A 14391-nucleotide genomic window follows, 5' to 3' on the forward strand; every position below is an offset into this window, starting at 1 on the left:
TTCAGAATGAATGAATCTAAGGCCTCTATAAGGCAGAATCTAAAGACTCCTGGTTGGTTGCATCTCTGGTTTGTTCTATGTATAAAAATCTCTACACTTCATCCTAAGGGCCATATAACCAGTACAGCCCAATAGCCTTCAAAGCAGTTTCTCAGAGAACCCCAGTGCACATGTGTACATGATCTAGCAGATCTCTTTCCACTCACATTTTCCAACTGGAGCCCAAATACTTTTAATTTCCTGCCTGCCTGCCAAGACCAATGCACTGCTAACTCACAGAGCCTGGCCTTGGCATGCAGTAGAGTCTTCCAGAACCAAGAAACCATGCTTGATCATAGTTTCAATGAGACATTCTTCTCACTGGGTCACAGGAGTGTTGTCAGTTGTTCTCCCTGACCAAGGGGTAGATTCCTGGATGAACAGCAATGTAATATTGTAGACTGCCTTGGGAGAGCTGTGTTCCCAAAGGCAGCATATCAGTGATTTTGCAAATATGTGCAGAACACCCATACCATATACCTCTCCAGGTGTTCATATTTTCAAAAGCTGATGTCACATTCATAACTGTAAACATTGTTCCTTAAACATAATTCACTATACTTGGCAAGTCCCTGATCCTGGCTAGTTGCCTTGAATTCTATATTTCTGTCCATCCGTGTTTGTCTACAACCATCAACATAATTTTGGGGACTTGCATTCTAACATGGGGCTCATCCAGACTTCCTTTTGTGCTGTGTTTATAGATTTTAAAGCACTGTGTCTCTGTGTTTTGTTTGGTTTTGCCCCAGTGCTTTCCCTGTGAAAACCCACTCTTGACTGCCGAAATGGAGCAAATGGCAACCCATGGAGAACCTGAATTGCCATTTGTTCCAATTCAGCATTAAAGAGTAGGTTTTCTCAGGGAAAGCACTGGGACAAAAAGGGAAGGCACCTGACACAGTGCTTTAAAGTGCCCCCCTGCCTAGCAAAAGGGAAGTGCGGATGAGCCCAGGGTCTTTTGTTCAGGCGCTTCGCTGAACAAAGGAGGAACAGGACAGAAAAGAAAAGCAGTTACAGACAGTAGCTACAGTAGCATGGCATAGACAGTGTGACAGATCTCTAGGCAGATCCCGTTTTCTTACACAACAGTCTGCCATCTCCTCTACGATAGTACAGCTCCATGCCCCTCTTTTTCAAAGTATTTTTACAATGACAACCCCTCATTTTGAGAGCATTTGGGAGCCTGGATCCTGTGAGACCCTTCATACATTACCCTCTTGCCCCGAGCCTGAGCCTTTTGCACGATTAATATTTGTACTCACACACAGTTGTTTGCTTGCACAATGGCTTCTTTCCTTGAACATTTTAATTGGGGTTGAGGCAGAGGGGTTTGGGTTTTGTTTAAAAAACCCAAAAGCCAGCTGTTGGAATAAAAATATCAATCTGCTTTCTCACAAAAGCTTGTGGCAGTTATTAGTCCCAGTGGAGGGTCATGGCACAAGCCTCAACTTTCTTGTGAATACAGTCTGAAAACCAGGCTCTTGAAGATACAGATAGTATATCCTTTCAAGCAATAATGAGTGTGAGAAATCCACTGTTCTGGGATCTGATCTGCCAGTTTTCACTCTCTCAGCATGGATATCCTCTTGGAGAATATATTCACTGGCTAAGGACGCAGTGTCACCCAACAGTGTCTCTGCTTGGGGACGGAGAAATCTGTTGCACACAGGAAGAAGAGGAGGGGATGGGAGTGAACTCCCCTTTAGGGTGGTGCTGATCTGTCCTTGTAGGTCCAGGGAGAGAAAGGCAGAGCCCTGTCCTCTGCGACACAGTCCTCTTCACCTAGTGGCCGAATCTTGAGCGCTGCCTTCAGCGGTTGAGGAAGAAGGACTTGATGCTCTGGAGGATGTGGTACTTCTGCTTCTGCCTCAGCTTTTTGCGGATGATGGGGATCCAGACAAGCCCGCAGACCAGCAGCATGAGGCCAAGCGAGAGGAAGGCTGGCCCACACAGTTTGAACACCTCCTTGGTCGTGTTGTTCATGCCTCCTCTTTGGTCTGCGGTGAGGCAGGTCAGGCTGGTGAGAGCCACTCCAAAGAGGAACACGGCTCCACCCACTGAGATGACGATAACGGGCTTGTGGTAAATGTCCCACTTGTTCTGGTGAGGAGCATTCCAGGTGGACTCACTTCGCGAGCTGATGCACAAGGTGCTGGCTGTTTGGCTGGTCAGCAGGTCTTTGTACTCAGGGGACTTCTCTCCCTCCTCTGTTTCTTTTGGCTGGGTTTCCATGGTTACCTGTTATGCAGACTCAGGATGTTAAGGCCTAGAGGGAGGGAGAGAGAGAGAGAGAGAGAGAGAGAGAGAGAGAGAGAGAAATAGACCAATAGACCAAGGAGCAGGTTATTTGGATAGTTGTATGCTTCACTCTCACCCAAACTCTTGGGCTAAGATTTATCTACATAACTAATGGGTGTGACTGGCTCATGAGCCTGGATGTTCATTGTGTCTGTCACAGGCCCAGTTTAGACCATGAGGGAAGGTCAGCCTCACTAGTTCTGAGCTTCCACATGTCCTTTCTTGGTAATAAGGGCTCTGGCCTCAGTTCCTATGACGACAAACATACATAGTTCAAGTGGTGAGCCCGCTGTGGAAATCCACTCAACACATTTCTGGTACCATACTATTTTCCTTCCCAGCTGGGTCAAGGAGAACCTGTCATTGAGAATTAGGAGCAGAAGCCAGATTTGCATAGTCCTAAATGGAAAGCCCTTGTGATAATGATGGGAAAATCTTATCACATTCTGAAGCAAAACTGTTTACAGAGATGACTAGCTGGCTATCGTAGAAATCCTCATGGAATTGTCCCGCTTCATTCACTCACTTTTTATGAGGCATCTACATGATGCTGTAAACCAAAGATTGTTTCTTTCCCCTCTGTGGTTCTTCTGTCTTTTCTGAGACTGCAAAAAATGCTGACTTCCCCCCTGCCTCTAGAAGGATGGAAACTGAGCCCAATCTCCACAAGTGTAAGTGCCCTTAGCACTATTCCTCTGGCTTTCTGAAAGGGCAGGATTTTGACATGCGCATTGTCAAATGCCACCTGAGGCAGCCGTCTCACTCTGCCTAATGGTAGAGCCCTGGAGTAGACCCAGGAACCGCCCACCTGGAAGCAGCTACAATGAAATCAGATTGAAGCATGAGCATCTGACCTACACTGATTTGCTAGACTACGGGCAGGATTAAACTAAGGGCCCATTTGCACTTTTGTTCATCCCATGATTTCAAGTCACAAATCTGAGAAGTTTTAGTTTTGTCTCACCACTTTCCCCAGGAAAAACCCACTGTTTACAGTGGTACCTCGGGTTAAGAACTTAATTCGTTCTGGAGGTCCGTTCTTAACCTAAAACTGTTCTTAACCTGAGGTACCACTTTAGCTAATGGGGCCTCCCGCTGCCGTCGAGCGGCCAGACCACGATTTCTATTCTCATCCTGAATCAAAGTTCTTAACCCAAGGTATTATTTCTGGGTTAGCACAGTCTGTAACCTGAAGCGTCTGTAATCCGAGGTAGCACTGTACTGCTGAATCAGAACAACTGCCAATTGGGCTTCCTGTGGGTTGTTTTTTGCTCCGAGTCAGCAGTAAAGAGTGAGTTTTTGTGGGAAAAGCTCTGGGGCAAAAAATAGCTCTTAGACACAGAGCTCTAAAGCGCAGACCATACCTGGAAAGCATGGAGGAAAGGTAAGCGTGGATAAGCCCTTTCTTGTGCGCAGATACCTCTGTTTTTTGCATTGCTGTCATCTACATACAAAGGTAAGAATCAAGTACATTGCCCTGACCACTTTTGCCTTTGGCCACACACCCCACAACTGGCCTGTGGCCCCCAGAAGGTTTATCACAAGAGTATGTGGCCCTTGGGCTGAGAAAAGTTCTCCATCCCTGCTGCAGCCCATGAAACCAATTCTTTCCTGCTAGCCTTTTGCCAAGCAAAGTTTCGATCTCTTTTGTTAGTGGTGCGTAGGTGCTGTAGATGAACTCACCATGGGTAAGGATTGTTGGCTTAGTCAAGTCACTGTTGGGCTGAAGTTCAATTCCTGGCCTCTTTGTGCTTCTGGGGAGACATAGAAACACATACAGGGAGCTTGATATGCAGCAGAGGGTTGTTACAGCTTCCACCATCCATTCCTTGATAGCTGTGTAGATATTGTGAGTCACAGCCAAAGCCAACTTCACGCTATCTTCTAAAACTGCAGTTCTGAGCAGCCCTGCCCTGGAAACAGAATGCTACATCCAGCTGGTGCTGGCTTCAGGTGTTGGGGGCAAGAGATTCTCCTCAGTGAGCTCCCTTAGATATGAGGGGTACTGTCTTTCATTCATCTGAGGGCTGCCCATCCCAGTGGGCTGGGGTGCATGGTGACAGTAGGACTGGAGTGCCAACATGAATAAAATTGGGGGGGGGGGGTAAGTAAGTCCCATCCCAGATAATGAATCACAATATGTGGTGAACACACATCATTTGAATGGCAATGCCCATCAACTTTCTGTGGGGAGCTGGCCCCTTCAAATATTTTATTGGGGGAGGGAGTAAAGTGACCTCAGCCCCTAGGAGCTGTCTCCTATGCCATAGGACAGGGGTCCCCAGATGAAGGCCTGGGGGCCGGATAAGGCCTGAGGGACTCGTTTATCTGGCCCGCGGTGACCCCTGCCGCCCACTGTGGCCACCTGCTCTTACCAGCGCTGCGCTGCACGGTTGCCCACTTCCGGGTCGGAGGAGCACCGGAAATAGCTTGTGCGCATGCGCAAGCATTATTTGCACATGTGCAAGTGTTATTTCCGGTGCACACCTGGATCGGAGGAGGTCCATGGAGGCCCGTGGAGCACAAGCTATTCCTGGTGCTCCTCTGACCCAGAAGTGCGCTGGAAATAGTATGTGAACATGCATATGGGCACGCGCTCCCCTGCCCTCTGGCCCACCGTGCGATCGGCGCTGGAGACACTGGCCCAGGGCGCGCTAAGTTTGCTGACCCCTGCCATAGGAGGACCAGAATACAGCATCTTCACACTCCTTTTCACCCCACCTGCACTTACATGCTCACTTTAGAGCACTCAAGAACATTCTTTGCTCTCCTGGCAGGTACCCCACACCCTGGAACATGAAAGATTGCCCCAGCAGCCCCTATATCATCATCATCATAGATGCCTCTGGGAGCTCCCATTTTCCAAGACAAGCAGACCTGCTTGAGATTGCAAGCTGTGAGGAGCTGGCCAGGTTTCCTGGGGGAGAAGTGGTAAGTTCAGCATTCTCAAAACAGGCAACAGCAGTGACTGGATAGAGCAGTGATTGGATAGATTTGCAGTTGAAACATCTGGAGGGCATCAGGTGGACGAAGGCCAGGTGAAAGGCTTTCTCCGACAGTCACAATGGGATCGCCCAAGCCTGCCCCAGAGCCATATGTCCACTGGTGTTCCACTCATGGCTGCCACCCAGAGGCGGTGCCAGGGCTTTGCATGGCTTTGCTGACATAACAGCCACACCTGGGTCTGTTTCACTTTAATGGTGCAGCTCGCCAGGTGGCTGCTTTGTGCCTTGAGAAACCGAGGGAGACACACACTGCTTACACATCACACATTCAAAGCAATTTAAATATGCATTTCCCTCCAAAAATCCTGGGAACTGGGATTTGTCAAGGCTGCTGGAAATCATAGCTGTGCAAAGGGTGGAATTATAGTAGCGGGATTCTTTTGGCACTGGTGGTGGGAAATGTTATTTAAATATATTTTGCGTATGGAACCACACAACTCGGCAAGAGAACGAAAGGGAGGACCTCCTCAAAAATGCCCAAGGGATTCTTCCCCATCACTGCACCCCCCCCACCTGCTGCTCTTCTGCCAGGGCACACACAATGTCCGTGATATAATTAAGATGATTATACAGGCTAAGGGAATGAGAAACCATGATAGGAACTTAGATGATGACGACGGCTTTAACAGGGAGCTGGTGTTTTGAAGTGTGTTTCTGTGGACCAGGAACACAAAGGATCTGTTCAGTCCGGTTGATGTGCATTGTACTTTTTGTTCTATTGAGCCTGTATTTGCACTGCAAAATATTCCATTTCCTGGACATTCCCTGCTTATGAACAGGAGATCCCTCCATTGTCCATTCTACGTAAGAGAAGTCCTCCCACATATCACAGACATATTTTGGCTTATTGGTCTGTCTGCTGTTCGCGTTTTATACCATATTGTGCTGTCTTTTATCCCCCAACTCCTGTTTTAATGTTTTCGCTAAGTTAGGTGCTCTGAAAGGGCAGGATAACAAATCCTCAAATAAGTAAATATCCACAATTTGCAGCCCTTTTTCTTTGTTTGTCTTGAGGAACTAGAATGAAACACACCGAGAGGGAACTTAGGAAGAGTAGGGAGAAAAAAAAACATAATTCAAGGGGACTAGAGCACACAATTCTGACTGGAGTTGATCTTTTTTCATTTAAGTAGCCTGGCGCCAGTTCCCTCTGCCCTCATTAATTCAGTATCATTGTAGAGTATGAGTTGTTCAGTGCCATGCAAAACGGTTATGCAAAGAGTCTGGCAAGGTTGGTTTTTATCAGCAGGAGACTGATCACACAAACACACACCCTGTGCGCACACACAATTGCACTGATCAAAGTGGTCAAGTGGGCACATTTGGGGTGAGGCAATTTCACAGGTAAACTGGTCCCAAGTTGCTAACATGCCTTTACATTACACATGTAGTTCGACAGCCAGCCCTTAGAGTGCCCTGGGCAGTTGTACTTGCGAGCGATTTCCCTTTTCCTTTGTGGGGATCTGCAAAGAGTTGGTTTGTGATTCACTCCTATTCTTTACATGTTGCTGATGTGGTGTCTGATAACCAACCAAGAAGTGTCAGACCACCTTGAAAAACAAGGGGTCTCCTTGTTGTATGGACTTGATGTGCCAGCCATGAGATTATAAGAGACATCCATTTATATCAGGGATGGGGAACCCATGGTCCTCCAGATGTTGTTGGATTCCAACTCCCACCAAGCCCAGGCAGCTTGGCCAGTGGTCAGAGGATGATGGGCGCTTTAGCCCAGCATCGTCATATGGAGGTCCAGAAGTTCCTCATCCCTGACTTACATGGGACTGTGACTTTCACCAGTGATTTCCTTTCTCCCCTTAGCCTCCCTTGGCATAGTCCAGTCTCAATCTCCACTCTCACCTCATTTTCCTAGCGGTATGTTGGGCAACAAAGGACACAAATTATGCAAAAAGCAAGAGACCCATCTTAGCTGCACCCCATCCCAGTGTGAATGGGCCTCAACTTCTTCTCCTGCCAGTTTCCCCATAGGGAAGCCAGGCAGGAAGATCACACCACCCTCCTCTCAGCCAGTGCAGCCCTGCCTTGATCTTCTCTTTGATCCTGGTTTCTTCCTGGAGCTGTTCTCACTACACCTCCCTTCCCATCTGCCTTCTGTTTCTTGAAGGAAACAGGAAAGAATTGAGAGTAAGATTCCTCCTCTACTGGTCAGCACAAGCCTCTGCCTCACCTTCTACTGGATTATAGCTTTTGGGGGATGCCTACCTAGATCCTTTGGGTAGATCTTGTGGGCAAATTTGTGGATGTCGGCTGCCCAGTGCCATCTTGCTGGGAAGTCTATTGTTCTTGCCAGCTCTGCTACAGTGGTTGAAGAAGTGTGCACTGTGCCTTGGGTATGTGTGTGAGAACGGCTTGAACCGAGCCCCAGACACTTGGACAATTGAGAAGCGTAACCCCTTTCAGGTTTCGGATTGCAGGCCTCTTGAATCACACAGGCCCAGCATTTATTTGCTAGACTTTTTTTCAGCAATGCAAAGCTGCGAAATATGCAAAACCTTGCCTCGAGACTGGAAGCAAGCCTGCAAACTGGCTTCGTTAACTGGTGGCGAGCGGGAGAGGCAAGCCACATGAAGTGGGCTTGTGTTTCAACCTCCCTCCATCCCTTTCTGCTTGGCATTTTACACTTCCACAATCTCATAAGCACCTAGGGAGACAGGAAGCACCAAGAGTCTCTCTTGTAGCATTCTGACCTTTCCAGAAACCCTTTGCATGATGAGAATGCCTGGTGCCCCCTCCCAAGCCTTCTAAATGGTGTGTTTGTGGGTCCCCTTAGTGGCCTGGGGCTCCTGATACTGGCCTGATCCTGATGACTTTTAGTGCGGCTGGCTTTTAGTGCGACTAATGATGATGACTTTTAGTGCGACTTTTAGTGTGCCCCAGGGGAGGTTTCTGTAAGAAGTGGAGGGAGGGGACCTGGGGAGTGGCTGAATCCGCCCTCACTAATTCCACACCCCTTTGGGAATCAGAAAGTCAAATCCGCAGACATCCTTCTGCCCTGTGTAGGTTTCTCCACAACTAGAGCCAAAGAGCGAGGAAGGACCAAGTTTCCTAATGCATCTGCCTTGGATTTGAAACTGTTTGATTTGTGAAATTGCTCTATATTTATATTGTTGATATTTTTAAAATTGTTAAATGGCTTTAAGTCGTTTATTGGAAGTGAATAAACGTGGGCAAGTGGCAGCGCAACAATCACAGGGATGCCCTTCTCCTGGCATGTGTGGCCTGGCACCTGATTTTCCTGGTCTACCCCGGCCAACATCTCCCAGGTAGGTCTGGGAGAGGTCCCTGCCTGGAAACCATAAGAGTCGCTGCCAGTCAGGGAAGAAGATAGTCTGACTCATCAGGCAGCTTTGTATATTCCTCTGCATGAAGGAAGTAGCAGCTCAGCTCCACTGAGTTCAAAGGAAAGAGCCATTGGCTGAGATGAAAGCAGGTGAGAGCTACCCAGGATGACCTGAGCAAGACCGGGATGATCTGGAAGCCTTCCCCTGCAGAACCACCATCATGGGAGCCAAGGCTTTCCAACAGGGAGTGCCCAAGTCTTGGAGCTCAGGCAGCTATCTACCCTCGTCATGACAGCAGCTGCACTATTCCTCACTCTCCAGCCCAGGATGCAGCATCTCACTCCACTCTGCTGCGAGAGGATGATATTTACATCAGGCAGGATTAACCTGACTATGCAGTTCTTGCCTGGCAGGGGATTGAGCATCTGAGTCTCGTCTCAGAAGCGGGGCTGCCACACACACACACACACACACACACACACACACACACACAACCTGTGCAAGTCAGATCTATAGTTCTGTGCTGGTTTTCTCCCTCCCTCTGGCCCCCAGATCCACGCAGTCCCCACACATCTGCTGAGAGACACAAAGGTAGGCTACGTGGCCAGTCTGCCAGACTCCCTTTTCCAGGTGCCTCAAGAAAAAGTGCTCATGCCTTTCCTGGGGAAACTTCACAAGTTCCCAGCTCCCATCACGAGTCCTTTTTATGTGGGGTGGCCGCTCCAGTGCGCAAAAGGTTTTGCCTCTGATTATCAGCATTTTTGCCAGAGAGAATATGGGTGGGACTCAGACCTGTTTATTGCATTCCCAGCCTCTTTCAGCCTGTGCAGGGAGTGACTATTATGCCAACTTCAAGGTCCATTTATTTAGCTCCAGGCAAATGTGAAAGAAACCGCCCAGCGGAGATCTATTCTGAGGCGGGAGGCACCACCAGCTCCTGTTGGGTGCTGAAAATTCAGAGCTTGGGATGCAAAGCTCAGCCTCTGGGATCCAGGGTACCCCCCCACCCTCCAGCTCCCTGCCACAGAAAGAGCCCAGGCACCCAGTTCCAACAGAGAAAGTATTTCTACTTACATGACCAGAGGCTCCCTGCAGTTGGCTTGCTGCTCTGCTAAGGCATGGAATGTGTCCTAAGTGGATGTTGCGATTTCCCTAAGTAGCTTAGCTTCCAGGCTCAGATAACCCCCCTCTGATATCATCTGCATTGAGTGGCTCATAAAACCTGGAGCATGTTCCAGCTCAGATGAGCTCACTCACTCAGCAGCCAATGGCTTGCCTTAACCCTTCACTGGCCAAAGCTCCAGCACATGGGATGAGTCTACAGGATGAGCTGCTTTTGTTTAGCAGACAACAGCTGCATGGGCCATGGATGCAGTACAAAGGAAGGGCAGGAGTGGATTGTGGTGCCAGAACAGGTTGGGCAAGAGAAGGAGCATCAGTAATATGTGGGTGGGGAGTGGTTCTGACAATTCAGGATCATTGAATGTGAACCCCCATTCTCCCCTTCCTTGCATGTATTCTAATCTGTGGCTTTCACCAAATAGGCAATTTTCCAACTTTGTACCTGTTTCACATACCTGGGTCCAATAACTAGTGTTTTGAAGCTAAAGGAATATGGATAGGTTCAGTGGCATCGAAAGAAATTCAGTTCAGTGAAACTTATCTGGAACAAAACCAAGCAATTATGTCCATCTCTAATATTTTTGTATTGATCTGATGTATTTACAAGCCATCTTTCAGGACAAGGGTGAGGAATCTTTTTCGGGCCAAGGGGTGCATCCCCACATGCTAGGACCAGGAGGGGCCAGAGGACCATCTGTGTTCTCTGTCCAGACAGGAAAGATGCCTTATCAGAGTTTAAGGACACATTCCTGGCAGGCAAAAACATTTGGGGGCAGAGCAGAGTCAGAAAGGGATGAAGTCAGGCGAGACTTGTAGGACCACATTTGGGCCTCAGGCCTGAAGTTCCCTAGCAATTTTCGGGTAGGAGTGAAGAACCTGCAGCTCTCCAAGTGTAGTTGGACTGCAACTCCCATCAGTCCCAGACAGCGTGGATAATGGACAGGATCCATGAGAGCTGAAGTCCAACAACATCTGGAGGCTGGTTGCCTCACTTTTAGGGTAAAAGCTATGCAAGCTTCATTGCACCCTCCAGAGCTATCCCATAACATGCCAAATGCAGTTGGCCCACTTCAGTTAACGTCTGAATAAACCCTTTCTTTCCTTTTTTTGTTATTAATAGAATCAGTAGGGGTGGAGATATAAAAAAAGGAGGGAAAGCTAATGTACCAACACCTTGTTTCTTGCAGTAAGCCCTGTGGGCCAAAATATGTGAAGAAACATTGCCAAATGCATTCAAACTCTTCCAGGATCCCTCTACATGTTAACAGCTCACTCGCCCAGGTACCAATAACTTCTGCTTCCCACTTCAGAACAGATGCACTTTAGGCACCACTTATGTGTGGAAAGCCAGCTGCCTCCTGTTTCCTGAGCATCCAATTTATTGGAAAGTTGGCCAATATAATATAATATAATATCCCGCTACAAACTGGATACAGAAGCAGATGAATATGACTAATTACCTCCTGCCATAAGGCAAGCCGGTAACAAATGTAATTCTTCTCTGCTCTTCCAGCAGTGCACAGAAAAGTTATATGGCTAGTTGTGTTGGTCTTCCACAAACTTTGGGGACAATTTCATGATGTATCAAATTCATCTTACGATCAAGAGATGGGAACATGATATCCTCTTAGGCGACCTTTTTCCGATCTATTCTTGTAGCCATTTGCCTGAAATTTAAACTCATTGCTTCTCAAGCAAGGGACAAATTAGACTTGATGCCAGAGGTGACTGAATGCATATTCAGACACTTTTTGTTGTTGTTGCTAAAAGCAGCGGGGGGGGGGGGAGTGTCATTTGTGAGAGGATCATGACAAAGTGGGGCACTAATTCCCCCAGTGCGACCCACTACACACAGCCAGAGCTACTATTTGCTGAGTGTGAGGGACTGGCAGGACTCTGAAGTGTGGGGGGCAGGAGACCAGGAGAATAAACCAGGAGAGGGGACCAGTGATTTATGGGGTTGGACGCAAGGAAGGAGCCAGGGGAGGAGGGAGAGTCAGGGTAGTCCGAGATGGAGAAAGGCATGCCAGATGTGGGAGAAGAAGACAGGTCAGTAGACGCCTCTCTTTTCCCTGCCCCACTGTCTCCTAGAACAGGGGTCAGCAAACTTCTTCAGTCGTGGGCCAGTCCACCGTCCCTCAGACCATTTGGTGGGCCGGACTATATTTTTTTGGGGGGGGAGGGGAATGAACTAATTCCTATGCCCCACAAATAACCCAGAGATGCATTTTAAATAAAAGGACACATTCTACTCATGTAAAAACACGCTGACTCCCGGACCGTCTGTGGGCTGGATTGAGAAGGCGATTGGGTCGCATCTGGCCCACGGGCCTTAGGTTGCCTACCCCTGTCCTAGAACAAGGAGGGGCTTGAAGTGGTAAGAGCAGTGGCACATTCCATGCAGGAGAAGTCTCAGATTACAGGCATGCAACCCATTAGGAGAGCATATATAAGTGGGCAGAGCAGCAGCGTCTCTCTACTGCTGCAACTGCTCTGCAGGGTCTACTGCTGCAACTGCTCTGCAGGGTCAAAAGTGTGCCTTTCTTGGCTGGAGAGGGCCAGGACACCAAGAAAGGGAAAATGTATAGATTCTTGATATAAAGGTAAAGGTAAAGGACCCCTGGACGGTTAAGTCCAGTCAAAGGTAGCTATGGGGTGTGGCACTCATCTCGCTTTAGGCTGAGGGAGACGGTGTTTGTCCACAGTCAGCTTTCATGGTCATGTGGCCAGCATGACTAAACTGCTTCGGGTGCAATGGAACACCGTGATGAATCGGATACCTGCTATAACTCTCAGTATCAAGCGAGGAGCTACATTGCAACTTCTATTGAACTTTATAGATTTATCTCATTTATCTCGTCCAGTAATGACAGGTTACTAAGAGGACTGCTTAGGGCAGAGGTTTTCATCCTTTTGGGGTTTACAGCTCCCTTGGCCAACTACATTCTTTCTGCGGCACCTCTGTGGGGCCCAGGAGCCCAGTTATGTCACCCCTTGCCTGTAGAGCTGGCAGCCCCTCACCCTTTTTCGAATACCCTCCCTTGTGGAGTGTCCTCTCAGCCTCCTCTCTTCTCTCCTCTCCTTGGGAGTGCTCTGGGCAGCTGCCATCCCTGGTCTCTGAGCTGCCCCCTCTGACCCAAAGAGAGGTGCCTCCTCCCACTGCTCCACAGGGGCCTGGGAAGCACCCTCCGGCCAGCCCCAGAAGCACCATTCACCTGGGGAGCTTGTAGCCAGGGCTGCTGCAACAAACAGCTGTGCAAGCCTTTGGGAGGCAGAGCCATGAGAGGACATCAGAGGAGGGAGGGAAGGAAGGAAAGAGGGACAGAGGCCAGTGTTGCCCACAGCAACCCTGACCATCATTCAATGTACCCAAGAGTGCCACAGCACACTGGTTGAAAACTACTGGCTTAGGGAGTATTTGAAAGAAGATGGATGCATTTGGGCCATCTGTTGCAACACCATACACTTAAGGCACACAGACATGTTGAAAGAACCATGGCAGTTGTAGTTTGTTAAGGGTGATGGGAGTTATAGCTGTAAGTGTAAGTGTAAGCTACAGTTCCAAGGATTCTCATGAGTGATTAGCTTTGAATACAGCCACATATTTTGAGGAGCAAAGTGTTATCGTTATTCCCTGCAACATTTGGGTTTTACAGAGAAGGCTATACGAGGAATGGTATTAATTGGGATAGAGATGATAGGGGGATTATTTAATTTATCTATTTTTATTTAAGACTGTTTCTGTACCACTTACAATAGAAAATATCCTCACAGCAAATTAAAAAACACAAATACTGCCCCCCACAAACAAAGTCACTGCTGCTCTCTTGCCTTCCACGCCATCCGTCCCATTAAGCATCAACTATCATGACGTGGGTGGTGCTGTGGTCTGAACCACTGAGCCTAGGGCTTGCCAATCGGAAGGTCGACAGTTTGAATCCCGACGGGGTGAGCTCCTGTTGCTCGGTCCCAGCTCCTGCCAACCTAGCAGTTTTAAAGCACGTCAAAGTGCAAGTAGATAAATAGCATCCACTCTGGTGAGAAGGTAAACGGCGTTTCTGTGCGCTGCTCTGGTTTGCCAGAAGGGGCTTAGTCATGCTGGTCACATGACCCGGAAGCTGTACGCCGACTCCCTCGGCCAATAAAGCCAGAGTCGTTCGCGACTGGACCTAATGGTCAGGGGTCCTTTACCTTGTATCACGGCCCCTAGATCTATCCAATGCTCTTTGCTCTTTCTTGTAGGCTAAATGCAGCCAGTTTCTCTAAGATCTCTTCTTTTGACTTAGGGCTCATTACGCTTGTTCCGTGCCTAGAAGCATGGGTGTGAGCTGTTTTCCTCTCATCCCATACTTTCTAGGCACGAGTCTGAGCTGTTTTCTGCTTTTCCCACCTGCTTTACTGCTGAATCAGAGCAAACGACAATCTGAGGGAAACCCAGTAGACGTTTGCTCCAATTCGGTGGTGAGGAGCGGACTTTCCCTGGGGAAACTGGCTGGAAATGCGGAGGTGTGAGGAGTGAGCTCTCTGACGGAAATGCTGCAAAGGTTTGTAGGCCTTTTCCCACAGGCAGCAGGTTGTAATGCAGTAGTGTGCGCAGGTATCTACAAGAAAAGCAGATGTATTTTCAC

General features: G+C 48.5%; 1 protein-coding gene and 1 long non-coding RNA gene across 4 annotated transcripts in view; both read right to left on the minus strand.

The window, feature by feature from the left end:
- LOC307210430 overlaps positions 1 to 14391 on the minus strand; it is a 344426-nt gene that overhangs the window by 137873 nt on the left and 192162 nt on the right. The gene's annotated exons all lie outside the window — the stretch shown is intronic.
- Positions 1328 to 9930, minus strand: PIRT (phosphoinositide interacting regulator of transient receptor potential channels). Of its 3 annotated transcripts, none has more exons than XM_079965827.1 (3): positions 9716 to 9915; positions 4021 to 4091; positions 1328 to 2305 (listed from the first exon to the last, which is right to left on the minus strand). In XM_079965827.1, the coding sequence occupies exon 3, from the start codon at positions 2269 to 2271 to the stop codon at positions 1849 to 1851; it is 423 nt and encodes a 140-aa protein (XP_079821953.1). In that variant the 5' UTR covers positions 2272 to 2305; positions 4021 to 4091; positions 9716 to 9915; the 3' UTR covers positions 1328 to 1848. The 3 variants fall into 3 exon arrangements, with proteins under 3 accessions (XP_079821953.1, XP_079821954.1, XP_079821955.1); XM_079965828.1 differs by lacking the exon at positions 9716 to 9915 and adding an exon at positions 5856 to 6134; XM_079965829.1 differs by lacking the exon at positions 4021 to 4091 and having other exon boundaries at positions 9716 to 9930.

Source organism: Podarcis cretensis, assembly GCF_951804945.1.
Source record: "Podarcis cretensis genome assembly, chromosome: 2".
NCBI lineage: Eukaryota > Metazoa > Chordata > Lepidosauria > Squamata > Lacertidae > Podarcis > Podarcis cretensis.

Excerpts from the sequence above, each read along its gene's own strand:
- PIRT (XM_079965829.1), bottom strand. The coding sequence starts at position 2,271 with ATGGAAACCCAGCCAAAAGAAACAGAGGAGGGAGAGAAGTCCCCTGAG.